We start from the raw sequence: 14390 nt of genomic DNA, 5'->3' as shown, positions 1-14390 counted from the left end.
GCTGTAAAAGCAGGACAAGCCACCTTCAGTGCAATTATTTTATATAAAATGGGTTTCCAAGAAGCAGCCTGAAGAAGGCTGGGTAATCATATAGTAGTGGCTTCTCTTATTTTCATTTGCTAAAATGAATTAAACGGGGGGGGGGGCGGATATCTCAAATAACTTTCTTGGCATTGTTTTTCTCTTCATTAAATTGCTGAAATGGCCAGAAGTGTGCAATGGTCAGGTAAATTTGGGGCAGGACCAAATTTGGGGCACGTAAAGCATATATGTTGCATGCAAATGAGAGAAGATTCAGTCCCTTGGCATCTCTGATTTACTAGCAGATTACGTGGAAGATCCCTGCTTGAGGCTTTGGAGAGCTGCTGCTAGTAAGAGTAGATCAAACTGGACTAAATGGATTAAATGGTCCTATATTAACTGGAGATGCCAGAAACTAAACATGGGTCCTTCTGTGTACAAAACAGCTTCTCTACCACTGAACTCTGGTCCCTCCGATCTTCATTCAAGATTTTATGGTGGTTTACAAAATTTAAAAGCAAGCTCCAGAAAGCTGGCTGGCAACATATTAATATAATACAGTAAGATTAAAATTAATCAATGGCCATCTTTGGACAATCAGATCCTGGTTTAGCAAGCAAGGATATGCATGAGTTCCATGAACCTGCACGCACCCCGTATGGATCCTGCATTGGTTGTCCTTTCACCCATGTGCGGACACAAGCCAGGAAGCTGCAGCTAACCTTCATTTCCTGTTTCATGCAAGCCAGGAAACTATGGTCAATGGCTTCCAAACAAGCCAGGGTTCACAAGCCAACTTTCAGCAATGGCTTGACAGCCTGGTCTGTTTGGAAACCTTTGTGTAGAAAGGTCTGTCTCCTGCCCCTCTATTTTCTCTGAGTGAAGCTAGCATGTGGTTCCTATCAGTTATTCAGCTCTCTTGGATAAAGGTTAGGATGTCTGAAAGAAAGATAGGAGATCCCAAGCAACGCTTTATACCTGAGATGGCCCAGCTTCTTCTGCTCCCGCCCTGGGAATGTCTAGCATTCTCCACACCCCGATGCGTGTCAAAATTCTTCTTCCCTGTGAAACATGGCGTTGGCTCACACTGGTCAGAAGGCGGGATCCAACACAGGATGAGAAACTCCATAAAAACTGAGCTGCCTTATGCAGCTCTGTCTCCCCACCCCACCCTTCATCAAGGTCCAAATTTTGTCTTCCATATCTCAACAGTAGAGCATAAAAGTATCTCCGCAAACAGCAATCTACACAGAGGCTATAACATGCCTAAACCATGTAGTCATGCAGACTTCCCATGTGACTATACACAGTAAGAAGCTGACAAAACATGGGTGGCACTCTGACAATTTCACTTAGCAGCAGAAAGGACTTTATGTGGCATCAAAATTCAATGAACCCAAGGACTCAGGCACATCATAAACATTATTTAATGTCCCTACCAACTTCTTAGCCTATCCTGGCTGTCCTTAATTATGAGTGGGCCAAAGTAGATACTAGCTGCCTGCCTGCTTCCATCCTTTGACATAATTTTGTCTCCGTTCTTGACTGAGAAATCCATCACCTGTTGCAAGTCTACCACAAATGCTCCTTGTTTCCAAAGTCTACACCAAATATTCAAAACAAATGATCTGCCTTTAAAAATCAGAGGAACACACATATGCAGGTGGACAGAAACTTACACAGATGGGCACACAGCATGATAAGCAAGCAAACAGATGGATGCAGAAGGACACCCAGAGACATAGTATAGATATGGAAACACAGGCAGAGGAAGGAAAGGAGGAAGAGCATCAGAATCCAGTGCAAAAGATCCACTACAGAGGAACGTAACAGGGGGAGGAAAAACAAGATGCTCATGGCATACACATTTTCAGCATCTTCTTTATTATTAGGCAGGCTAGGCCCTGTTTCTTCAGTGGGAAAGCTAAGATGCCCAAGATCTACTAGGCATCCCGCCCTCCAAATGTCTGTAGTATGGAATAAACACCTCATGAACACCTTAGTGAATTCCTTGAAAGATACTACACTTCTACAGTGTTGTCTCCACAAGGCTCCAAATCAGTCCAGATTTAAACACAAATGAAGGGATTTGCCTATACCCCCCCCCCCCCAGGATACTTTATTTGGAGTTTTTCAGATTGTTTTCTGATGAGTTTTCTCTTTACCATGTTCCACCAAAGTATCAAAAACACTTGAAAGAAAACACTCAGATGGATGGTTTTGGAAACAGGCTAAAGAAAGTTTCGGTCCACCCAAAAGATGAAAGAAATGAAATGTTTTTACTCATTCCCGATTCTCACACTCTTAAGTAATGCATGCTATTCCTGACTAACAATAGTCCCTTCAATGTATTTTACTTATTTATTCTAATAGGGGAAACTCTAGCAAGACTAGTTTAGGTTAAACACACACCCAGCTGCACCAAGGAGGGATTTGAAAAAGGTAAGCAATCTCAGCAATTCAATGGATAATTTTATCAACGCTTGCTTAGTGGACCTATTCTGAACTTTTATTTCATTCATTCAGAGAAGTACAAAACTGTAAAAATGCTCTCCATCACAGTAAGAAACTTATGTATCTAATATTTTTGTTTATTTTTTGTCAGTCCCATATCCAGAGTGTATGCAATGGCTAAAGAGAAAGGCTCTCAACAAGGAATACGGCCTGTCCGCTAATCTCATAGACTCATAAACAACCATGTTACAGTGGGAACATCCACCTTGAACGTATATACTCACACAATCAGCTTCCAACTTCATTTCCCTAGGCTGTTTTCTGCACGAATAGTACAGTTGCAACTGTGTCCTATTTTTCTATAGTTGATGACCTCAATGCCTTCCCAGCACTATAGGGAGGGCAGTAATGCGCATCATGTCTCGCCGGGGCTCAACTGCAATTCATCATTATTTTATCTGCTAGAATTTAATTGGATCCTATCAAACTCTCCTGATACTCCCTTTTCACTTTAAACACTGCTGCAGGAAAGATAAATGTCGGTGCTGCTTGGAGAGAGAGAGGCTCTCCCCTCCACCAACGTTTCTGGATTTGTAAGATCCAGTGCTATTTCCCTCTCTGTGCCTGGCTAATGCTAACACACACACACACACACACACACACACACACACACACACTGTAGGTGTGCAGTGCTCATAAAAGGGCCTTGTGTATATGATTTATGGGGCCCTGTAAATGTACTCAAGTCCCAGTAAAATACCAGTGTGTGTGTGTGTGTGTGTGTGTGTGTGTGTGTGTACACGTGCACAAACACACACACACACACACACACACACACACCAGGGCTTGACATCTGCTTTGATTTTACATCTGCTCTCACCCTGCCTAGCATTTATGTTTCTCCGCCTGTAACTCAGCCTCCCTCCCTTATAAATTTGCCTAATTCCAAAACTATACATCTCCCAAGTTCAGCATATTTAGAGCCTCGGGTTTTTATGCAGCCATAATGAGATCCCTTAGACTCAGGTCCAAAATGAACAGAAGCAAAGTTTTTAATTGAATATTTAATGGATGTTTAATTTATACTTGTATATTTAATATATTTTATTTTATATTCATAGGCCTTTGGGATGTAAAATGCTTGGCTGCTGTGAAGAATGGAAGTTCTAGGGTGTGTGTTTTTTTAGCTACGCAGTATATTTTAGTATGTTTTAAAATTACCTTTATTGTGTTTTAATGGTTGTAACTACCCTTGAGAACCTTGCTTGTTTATAGGTTAAAAGGTGCAGTTTGCATTTTTAAATGCATAACTAAAAAATGTATGTCATAATCTCTTGGGTGCCTTGCTCTTATACCTTGTGAAACACTAAAAGGACAAGAGAGCCCAAGCACATCCCTCTGACTCAGCATGCCACCAGTTCCTCCAGCAAAAGAAAATAACTTAGGCATATTAAAAGAAGAAGAAAGAGCCTACGGGGGCTTTGAGATCCTCTGGGGAGGCCTTTCTATGGGTTTCTCCACCTCTACAGACACATTTGGTGAGGTCATGAGAGGGGGCCTTCTCAGTGGCTACTCCCTGATAGTGACACCAGCCCAGCCTAGCTGTCTCTCCACTTTCCTTTCGCCAGACAGGCAAATATATCTTTTGTCCAGACAGGCCTTTGGCCACAAACAGGTCTTCTGAGAGTGGTGGTGTACATTTTCTTTTTCTCTTTTGTCGTTCTGCTATTTAATAGTTTTCAGTGTTGCTTTTAATAGGGCTGCTTTCAATAGGTATAGGCATAGTCATTTAATTAAATTGTTTTAATACATGCTGTGAACTGCACTGGGTCCTGCTCTGGGATAAAGGAGGGATATAAAATAAAAATAAATAAATACATTTCTGGCAAACAGCAACTTTCCCTCTAAAGCTATACCCACACTAGGACAGATCAGTGTAAGTGTTTTATCCCATCCCTGTAATGAAGGGGAGTGGGGGTGGGGGTAACCGGTAGCCTTGCTGTGAGGTAGAGGGCTGCTGCAGAATGATAGTTTGGCCTTGCTGATGTCGTCGTCCCCCCACTCTGTATTTGCCACAATAGCAGAATTCTTAACCTCTACATCAATGAAACAATCAATCAATCTAGTTTTAGAATGTCACAAAATGGAGCCAGGAGAGTAGGTACAATTTGTCATGGAGATGTCTGGGCACTGTTCAACAGATGTTTACAGTAGCAATGAAACTGCAGTTTAAGGGGTCTCAGTCACAATGGAAGCACTGGTTGACAAGGGGGCAGGGATCACACTCACACAGCAAGGAAATATTGATACCAGAATGCTTGGGGAAGCGCCGGAATTCCTCTAAGTGATATTTTCAGGGTTGGGGGCACAGTGTTACAGGAGAACTTCCTGAAGAATCAACCCAGAAGATGATGCTGGGGGACCTCTGTTCCTGCCAAACGGCCTTTGGCTTACGAGGTTCCATTCTGTCTGCCATGTTGTTGTTTTTTGAGAAAAAAACTACACAAAACTTCTGCAAGAGATCACTTGGAGGCCTGAGGTGAGGGGCCACCAATATGCAGGTGGCACGCTGCTCTGCCTCTCACTTCCAACTGCTTGTCCCAGTAGGTTGTGAAACTCTTCAGCCACTGCTCAAGAGGTGGCTTGGGGATGAATGAGAAGAAGCTTGCAGCTTAATCTAGACAAGATGGAGGTGCTGTGGGTGAGGAAACTGGTAAATCTGGGGGGAGGTTTACAACTAGCCTTGGACAGGATTGCACTTCCCCTGAAGGACAAAATTCACATCTTAGGGGTCTTCACAGGGTTCTGTCTGTGGAAGCACAGCTAGAGGCACTGCTAGGAGTGACTTGTTAGCTGAGGCTGCTACCCTAGTGATCCACGCACTAGTGACATACAGGTTAAACTGAATACAGCTGGGAAACTTTAACTTGGGCAGAACCCACATGTTCATGAAGGTAGGACAGCTGGAGCATGTAACACTGATTTTGTACTAATTGAACTGGTTGCCAGTCTGCACTGTGCTGGGTTTGGAGCTTTAAAGCCCTAGAACAGTCAACCTCAGCTTGGTACACAGCAGATGTTGGAGAACTCCAACTACTCAGCATGGCCAGTGCCCAGGGATGGTGTCTGTTATAATACAAAACATCTGGAGGGCACCAGGGTTGGAGAAAGATGTCTAAGACAGCTAATAGTCAGTAGACAAATGCTTTTTTTAATAGTCATCTAAGCTGGCTAGTTTTCCCCACATATTGTGGAGGAGAACTCCATCCGAGACTTCTATAACTATATAGTCTTGACTCAAAGGGCTGCAGCACGCCCCACATTCGCAAGCATACACAAAGACGCGCCTGATAAAAATCTGTCCCGCTTTTGTTACCATAAAGTAGAAACATAGGGAACGGACAAAAAGCTGTTTTCTAAGTTTCATGTCACCTTGCAAAGTTAACCAACTTTGAAAAGTGTGAAGCAATACAATGAAACCAGATGGAGTGGGGGGGAAAGCAAGAGAATAGAGAAAAATTTGGAAAAGTGTGAACATGAAGCCTTTAAAACTGCCTGGCTAGTTGCCTTTAAATGTTAAGAACACTTGTGTCCCTTCTAGGTGTGAACAGATTCTTGAATTAGAAAGAGAGTTCTAGAATGGTAACTGAGTGTAAAAATGGAGTTCAGATATTGATGTCATTGAAATCTACAATTTCCAGTACCCAAACTGGAAAGAAAATAAAGATGAAAAAAAGGACTTTGATATGGGGAACATTAATATGTTAAGCAGCTGAAAAAATGTTACAAAAATATATTGGTATTGAATTCTGCATACACAGAGAGATTTTGATAATGTAGAAGCTAAATCTGGGTCCCTGTAAATTAAATAGACGCACAAACAAAAACTGAATGTTGCAGGCAGTGCAGCTGTACTGGGAGGATGCTCTGCTGAAAGTTGAGACACATGGGGTATAGTCCCAAATATTATTGAAATTCATGGAACTTGAGTGATTAATAGCATTCTCAAGTCCCTTCCATTTCTGCAGGTCTTGAGGTCAGTTCCCATACTCCACAAACTCTACAGGTTAGCAGAAACATTAGCATTAGGCAACCACCAATCTTTTAGCAATGTGTGTTTTAGACATCAGTGTTATTTAAAACATGCATTTAATCTGATTATATTTTGCCTTGGGAAAACTGCACACAATCACGGGCACTGTGAATTGCCCTCAGTGCCCTAACTTTTCTTGGATTCTTCCCCCCTTGATTTGGATTCTAATTCCAATGCAGACACCAATATGCATTGCAAAAGCTGCATTTTTTCTTTAAAACCTCTCTTTGGCTGCTTCCATTGTTAACAATATGGCTCAGAATTGCTTTCTGTCTGTCCACACAGCAAGGACCTCTAGGCCAATTTTTCTATGGAGGCACCTCTATGCTGCTATCATATACATAATAAGGAGACTAGGGGTGACTCCACTGTTTCTTATATAATGGTTCAATAGCTATAATGATGCGCTTTAAGCAAAATCTACAGTAAGCCACTGGATGGAAGTACGGAACTATTCTGGTAATGCTCCAAGGCACTGCTTTCTTTGGCATCTTTTTGTCAATCAAATAGTTATGGCATTGACAGAATTCAAGTTACCTCCTGGCCTTCTAATCCTGATCCAATCTCCCGCTTATAGATGAGAATACACCCTCCCTTCATTCAGGTTTTGTGTTGCTATAGATACAGGATTCCTCTCCCACAGGCTGCATTTCAGATACAACCTTCAAGACCCATTAAGCCAGCGCTTCTGCTGCTGTTCAACCATAGCGTTTATTGTTAAACAGTGTCCTTCAGTACACAGCATCCCAAATCTCCTTAGAGAGAACTAAGCTCAATTGTGTGCTGAAGTGAAATGGGAGGGTTTAAAGAAGAGATTTGGAGAGGGAGACCCTGACCCTGAGTGCTCACATCCTGGTAAATATAATGAGAAGGAGGATACTCAGTACCAACAGGATTCAGCTTTGGAATCTTAATTTCAAAAGCATGATGGAAATGGGCTAATATAAGGAAGAGATGAAGAAAGACGTACAGGTTTACTTGTAATCTTATCTAGCTAAAAGCCAGGATCTTGAATAGTGCAGGGAGGGAATATGGGATTAGCTAAAGGTTAGAGTATTTTCTTTTTCTTTCTTTCTTTCTTTCTTTCTTTCTTTCTTTCTCTCTCTCTCTCTCCGTTTTCAATATATTAAAAGTGTTCTTTAAAAAATTCAAATAAAAGAGGGAAAGAAGGTGGCAGCAGAGTAAGAGAGAGAGAGAAGAGAGCGAAAGGAGGCAACAGTACAAAGCTGCAAAGTGGACAGGATAGACTACAGTAGGTATCAGTGGAGAATAAATTCTCAAGTGATAAATTTCTATCCACTATATGTGCATAAAGCCCAACCCCTGTAAGGAATATATCACATTATCATTCTAATACTAGCAAGTTGAGCAAAGTCAAGAAGGCTGACGACTGTGGGGCAACTAAAGGACAGCATGAATGTGCACATGCACACAAAATAAAATAAATATTTGTGAGACAATTCCAAGACTCATGCTTGAGTTTCCAGTGGTGAAGTGCAGCTGATGTGAAACAAGATATACTAGCAGCTGTCTCCTACTCTTGAAATAGGCCAGAAATCCCCTTCCTTCCCATTTGCTTTCTCCTGAAGCAGATGAAAATGGCTCCTCTGAAGCATTTACACTGCCTGGGAGCAGATTCTCCCACCCCCTAATCAAGACCATTTCAAGTACTGCAAGCTAGATGCGATTAGGCTGCGTATATGTTTCAGTAACAGCACTCAGATGGCCAAGAAGGTATTTTGTGTAACTGGTCTCCTGCTGTGCAAATGGCTGCTCAGTTGACCTCTGAAGAATCCTCTCCAAGCTGGCAATTGGGAGTGGCAAAAGCTGTGTTGCAAAGAAGGATGATCAACCAGCCTCTACAGACTCATTGTCATTGGGCAAGGGGCCGTCTGCCCTTACAAGCAAAGGTGAGGGAGGACTGTTCTCTCTCTCGCACCCTCCATTTCATCCATCATGGATGTTTCCTTCATTCTGATTCCAGCAATTTAAGACAGGGCTATTAGCGTACCCCAGCTTAGTCCTGTGGTTTTTAAACTTTCTTTTGCCTTAGCTTAAGCTTTCCAAAGACAGACTGTGTGAGTTTCCTCAGGCCTAGTTCATATGTTGCCTATATAAGTGCAGAAAGAAGAATCAAGAGTGATGCATGATCATTTGGGGGATCTAAGAGTGCAATTCAACAGGTGCAAGGGTGGCAGGGAGGAGAGAACAATATTTTGGGGCGCTAGTACTTCTTCCCTAGCTTCTACTGATGTGTGAATGCTCCTTCATTTGGGGGTATAACTTCCAATCCAAAGCTATTGACTCCAAAACTTACTAGCCGATTAAAGCAAAGCATTGCATTGGCTTCCTATTTGCTTCCATGACCAACTCAAGCTGCTGGTGCTGACTTCCAAAGCTGTAAACAATTTGGGACCCAAATATCTGAAGCAGCATGTCTACCCATCCTAGCATCCTTGTACATTAAGATCTTCAAACAAGACCCCCTTCTACAAGTAATCATTAGTTGGTTGAGTACATTGTGTAGGTTTCAAGGGACAGTGTTGATGCTCTCTGCAAGGAAGCTCTGCTGGTGCTGATGCTACAACCTTTGCATTGTCAGGTTAAAACATTTTTATTTACTCAGGCATTAAAAAAAATATTGTATGGCACCCTGGAATTCAATAGGTCAATGACAGGCTAGATATATTTTTTTTTAAAAAAATCCTCCTTTCTGTAAAGTATAACTTCAGTGTTCCCCCTTTTTTGTTCTGTGCTTTCTTTCCCAGCCCAAATATTATCCCCCCCCCCCACTTCTAGTTTAGCATTCATTTCACCATTTGATTTTTCTTGTCCTTCTGTTTCCTACTGCTTTGCCTGAGCTTCCTGGATACATAATTACATTTTTAAAAAGCCAGACAACATTTTGGATTCTACCGTCTACTGAACCATTGAGTCTCCACTGTTCCAAATTGCACTGTTTCCCCATCAGAGGCAACATCAGATAATGTGGAACTAAATATGAACTAGTATTTCTAAAGAATCCTCCTGCTAGAGTTCTCCTCTCCCCCACCCAAAACTTGCAAAGGGTTGTTGGCAGAGCATAAGAGGGAAATGGTGCTCTCCAAGATCTCTCAACCTTGGTTTACGCCAAGAGAATCCTTGGCACGAATGGGAGGGAGGAAAGGCCCTTTTCAAGCAAACATTAGCTCTTCCATAACTCTGCAATGTCATTCATGTTGCTTAAGGGCAGAAGTTTATGGAATGCTGCTCACACCAGGCTGCAAATGAGCTTTCACAGTGCAAGTGATAGAAAAGAAATGTTTAAAGGGATTAAACTGGAAGCTGGAGGAGGAGGGGCTACTCTTATGCAAATGAGTGGAGGTTGGAAGACAGCCCAGCGGGTCAGCCAAGGAATGGCATGCCTCTGCAGATGAAAGGACTATTAAGACTTTAGACCTGCTAGTCTTTAATGTTAAGAGGGCCGTGCAAATAATTCATCCATTAATGTAAGGCATGTGGAACTTCTTGAGGTTTATCAGGTAAGATCACTGATCTGGCTTGACTGCAATGAGAAACAAACTCCCCCCTCTCAACACAGTGGCTATGATAAAGTGGAAGAGGTTATCAATGGGGAAGTACATCTGGCAGGAGCAGCCAGCTAGTGCCATGGAGCCAACCTCCTGACACCAGGATTGCAGTTTACGTGACGGTGCAGCACCAGAGTGGTGGCAAGGTTAGAGGGAACCACTGGAGCCAATACAGCACATTCACCGGTGCTACCACACATCCACCCCAGCTCCACACTGTCCCGGTGAGGTGCAGAGACACCAGTCTGGGAAAGGAAACTTTGCAGCAATGCCTCATTCCACCAGCCACTCCTGACCTTTGGAAAGGCTATGGTTGCAAGGCAGAATTACATAGCCAGAGCTCTGTAAGTAGTAGACAGAAACATTTTAAAACAGATTCTGATTGTCAAGCTACTATAGATTGACTAGCTGCGGAAACAGATCCAGTATTGTTACGGAGAATCCAGGCTAGGGATTGCACCAGCTCGTGAGGGGATGGGTGGCATCGACAGAATTAAGCAAAACAGAATGAGCAGAGGAGCAGAAATTGGGGGTGGGGTGGGGGAGAGAGAAATACAGTCTGGGAAAGTGTTTGAGGACAATGCCAGATATAAATCAGAATTGACTAAATTCTGTTTGCAAAGTTGGATCAGCCTAAGTGTGGGAGAGTAGAGAGAAGGATGGGAGTTCCTCTGGGACACAAGCAAAGCTGGCTCAGGCCTAGGCAGCTTTCTCTGGCTTTCATAAGCAAATTTCTTTGGAAATGCTCATAAAACATAGCAGAGTCCCCTTGGGTAGCTTTGGCAGAGCAGCGGAGGAAGGAGGGGATGTTGATCCTGCACAGAACAATTTCACACAGCTGAAGAGAAAGAGAAACAGGAAAAAAGGAAAGCGGATAAACACAACGGCAGAAAGAGGATCAGGACTGCTTCCAAGGCCACAGGAGCGCCATGAACACACACTTCGTACATTCCAATAAAGCAAGGAAGCAGCACGAAACAACGGGAATGACTGGGGTGCCGTTTCACCAAAGGAGCTGTGTGATGGGAGGGGAAGACCCAGAATGGACACCTTTTGTGCAGAGAGGGTTGTAAGCAATCCAAGGTAAAAACATGCTCCTATCCCAAGTCGAGCAGAAAGACAAGCAAGCAGGTACTGGCAAACAAGGTAGTGGATCTGCTTGGGTGCAATCCCAGAGTTGCTTTCCCGTTACTGGTTAATGGGAAAGCAACTCTGGGATTGCACCCAAGCAGATCCAGTACAGGCAGCTGCAGGAGCCAATGCAGCCGAGCATTAGCTCCTGCAGCTGCCGGTACTGGATCTGCTTGGGAAAGCAACTCTGGGATTGCACCCAAGCAAGGGTAACATGTGATCTCCTCTCAGATACATGCACAGTTGAGGCCAAACATGCATAAGAGGCAAACAGGGAATTTCTGCTGCATTTCCCCAAAGCAGCCTTCTCAAAAGATAACTATATTCCAAAGACTCACCGAAGTGTTTTGGCACTGGATGCTGGTGCTGTTAAAGCGCAGGGCAGTGACACGCTGGGATGTGCCAGGGATATGGAAGATGCACTCGTAATTGCGCTGTCCAGACTGTGGCTGTGGCAGGTTTTTGGCAGTCAAAGTGATGGGCTTCACCACACCCACAGGGATATATATCTGGGTAGATGGAAGGATCTGCGGGCAATCCTGCGAGAGAGGTGGGGGAAAAACAGTCAGCATTAAGATCTTCAAATTCAGATTGTCATGATTAGCCACAGATCATAGTCCCAAGCAGCACACAGCACAAAGACTTTACCCCACACATAAGAGTTCTGCAAGAATAAATTGAGCACTTATAAAATATGCTCCTCAACCAGGTGATAAGAATTGGCTAAAAGCTGACCTCCAATCAGATATATTCTCAATATAAGCTTCTTGCTCCTATCAATCCACCTTAGCTAATGAGTCTTCCAGCTGATTGCCCTCAGATTCTGATGTTCTAAAATCTCTGTCAATTAATCTCCTCTTCATGGCTCTATATACCTTGCCAAAGGGAACTCATGCACAGTACTAGACTACTACCTGCCCAACTTCCTCAAGCCCTTTCATAGTTCCAAACCATGGTAAGTGCTATCTTAGAAATGATCTGTCACTCAGTTTCTCCAGTCTATGTAAACATTATATTCAGACCTCAGAATAGATGTAAACAGTTCATACGCTATTATGGCTGTGTTCAGATGAACTCAAGTAAACACTAGGTATATCTGCAGAGGTTATTCACAAAAGCCTTTCGTACTTCTGTACTGTTATTTCAGGGTCTGCATTCAGAGCATACCCAAGCAGCTACATAATTCACATATAAAAAATAATAATACAGATCATAAAACAGATTAAAGCATAAAGTCCTGCCTTAAGTGAACAAAGAAGTTAGTGGAGATTCCAATATTGTATACACCCAGTCATAATGTCATTGGGCAGGTGTGGACACACATCCCATCAACAGGACCACCTGAGCCCTATAGTGACAATGTTGAGTGTGGGGTCTAAAGGTTTCTGTTCTCAACCAAACACACACAGAAACTCTCTTCAAATGTCTGCACTAAATGCACAAAGGTCAAAAAAGAACCATTGCACCCTAGCGCACTGGGAGTGATGCTAACATGGCTCAGGACCACAATACCTGAAGGACTGCCTCTCTTCATATGAACCTATCCATACCCAACTGAGTCCCTTCTTTGTGGGCCTCCTCCACAAGAGGTTGAGGGTGGCAGCACAAGAATGATCCTTTTGATCACTACGGTGAGTGACCTACGGTGGCCGGCGAGGCCTCCCAAGCCATGCTGTTTCTGACGTGCTTGAATGGCTGAAGGAGGCTCCTCCGAGATGCCTCCTCCGGAGCAGCCACAGGATCCGGAGAGCTGCGGCTCCGGCAGAGAGCGGGACGATGACTTCGGGTACGGCCTGTTTCCCAAGAGGAGCCACGGAGGCGGGAAACAGCAGCAGTCCATGCTCTATAAGGCCGTCTTCACCAGGAACCATAGGTGCCAGCTGATGCTGCAGATTGCCCTGGAAAGCATATGCTAAACTGCTGCTTGATGCTATGAAGAATATTGGCTGCACTGTTTTCAAAGATCGACACTTCTCATGTGAAGAGTGTGATGGGTGTGTCAGTGGAGGATTCGATTCTTCAACATCACAGATTGTTCTGTGCCAAAACAATATTCATCACTAGTCTCATATGAACAGAGTGGTTGCACATGAGCTTCACCATGCTTTTGATCACTGCCATGCACATGTGGACTGGTTCAATAATATCAGGCATTTAGCTTGCTTGGAGATTCAAGCTGTTAATCTTAGTGGTGATTGCTCCCTCCTAAATGAAATAACCCGGTTTAAATTTGGATTAAAGCAGCATCAGCAGACTTGTGTAAAAGACAGAGCTGTTCGCTCCATCTTGGCTGTTCGGAACATCAGCAAAGAAATGGCCGAGAAAGCTGTGGGTGAAGTCTTTGAATCGTGTTCCAATGATCACGAGCCATTTGACAGAGTGCCTCACAGCAGATCGGATGCAAAATATGCACATAGAGATTTCCAAAACCGTGACCGGTACTATGCAAAATTTTAGCCAAAAACTGTTCATTTCTTGCTACAACATTTGGGGACAATTTTCAAAAGATCAATTGTGAAGATAACTGGAACAAAGAATATTCATGTTGTCAAATTCCTGTTCTGTGTTTTGTTTGGTGTACAAATTGGTCTAGCAGCCCCCCCCCCATGTGCACATAAAAGTTTATGTGAGTATTCTACTGGAAATTAATTTTGCAAATGCTTTGGTTCTCATCCTTGGTTTAATAAATGCTGTTTCATTTAAAAAAAAAGAATGCTCCTTTTCTGCAATGGCTCCCCATTTGTCAAATGTTCTCCCCAGGGAGCTTCAGCTGGCTCCTTCATTATACACTTTTAGGCGCCAGGTGAAAAGGTTCCTCTTCAACCAGGCCTTGGGCTGATTAACATCTGATGCCCTTTTAAATATGCTGCGGGAGGGATTCTTGGTTTGTTTTTATATTGTTTTTATACTGGTGTGTGTTTTATATTGTATTTTTATTTTGTGAGCCAACCTGAGATGTACAAATGAAGGGTGGTATACAATTATTATTATTATTATTATTATTATTATTATTACGACTACTACTACTACCACCACCACCACCACTATTACCTTTATCCCCATTTTAAGTCCTCATGCCATTCCAGATAGAGGGGAAAGTGTGTTTTGTCAGGTGAGATGGT

General features: G+C 43.1%; 1 protein-coding gene and 1 pseudogene across 5 annotated transcripts in view; one reads left to right on the top strand and one right to left on the bottom strand.

Annotated features, from left to right (window-relative positions):
• PLXNA1 (plexin A1) overlaps window positions 1-14390 on the bottom strand; it is a 313030-nt gene that overhangs the window by 94493 nt on the left and 204147 nt on the right. For all 4 annotated transcript variants that reach the window (XM_079964486.1, XM_079964484.1, XM_079964487.1 and 1 more), the window contains exon 10: window positions 11607-11807. In XM_079964486.1, coding sequence (XP_079820612.1) covers window positions 11607-11807 — 201 coding nt within the window. The remainder of the gene's footprint in view (window positions 1-11606; window positions 11808-14390) is intronic.
• Window positions 12897-13792, top strand: LOC307209474 (mitochondrial inner membrane protease ATP23 homolog pseudogene; annotated as a pseudogene). Its single transcript has one exon. The product of its transcript is annotated as a mitochondrial inner membrane protease ATP23 homolog pseudogene (transcript).

The sequence above is a fragment of the Podarcis cretensis genome (assembly GCF_951804945.1).
Source record: "Podarcis cretensis genome assembly, chromosome: 2".
Taxonomy (NCBI): domain Eukaryota; kingdom Metazoa; phylum Chordata; class Lepidosauria; order Squamata; family Lacertidae; genus Podarcis; species Podarcis cretensis.
The sequence above is the reverse complement of the archived record's forward strand: the minus strand, read 5'-3'. Positions and strand labels throughout refer to the sequence as shown.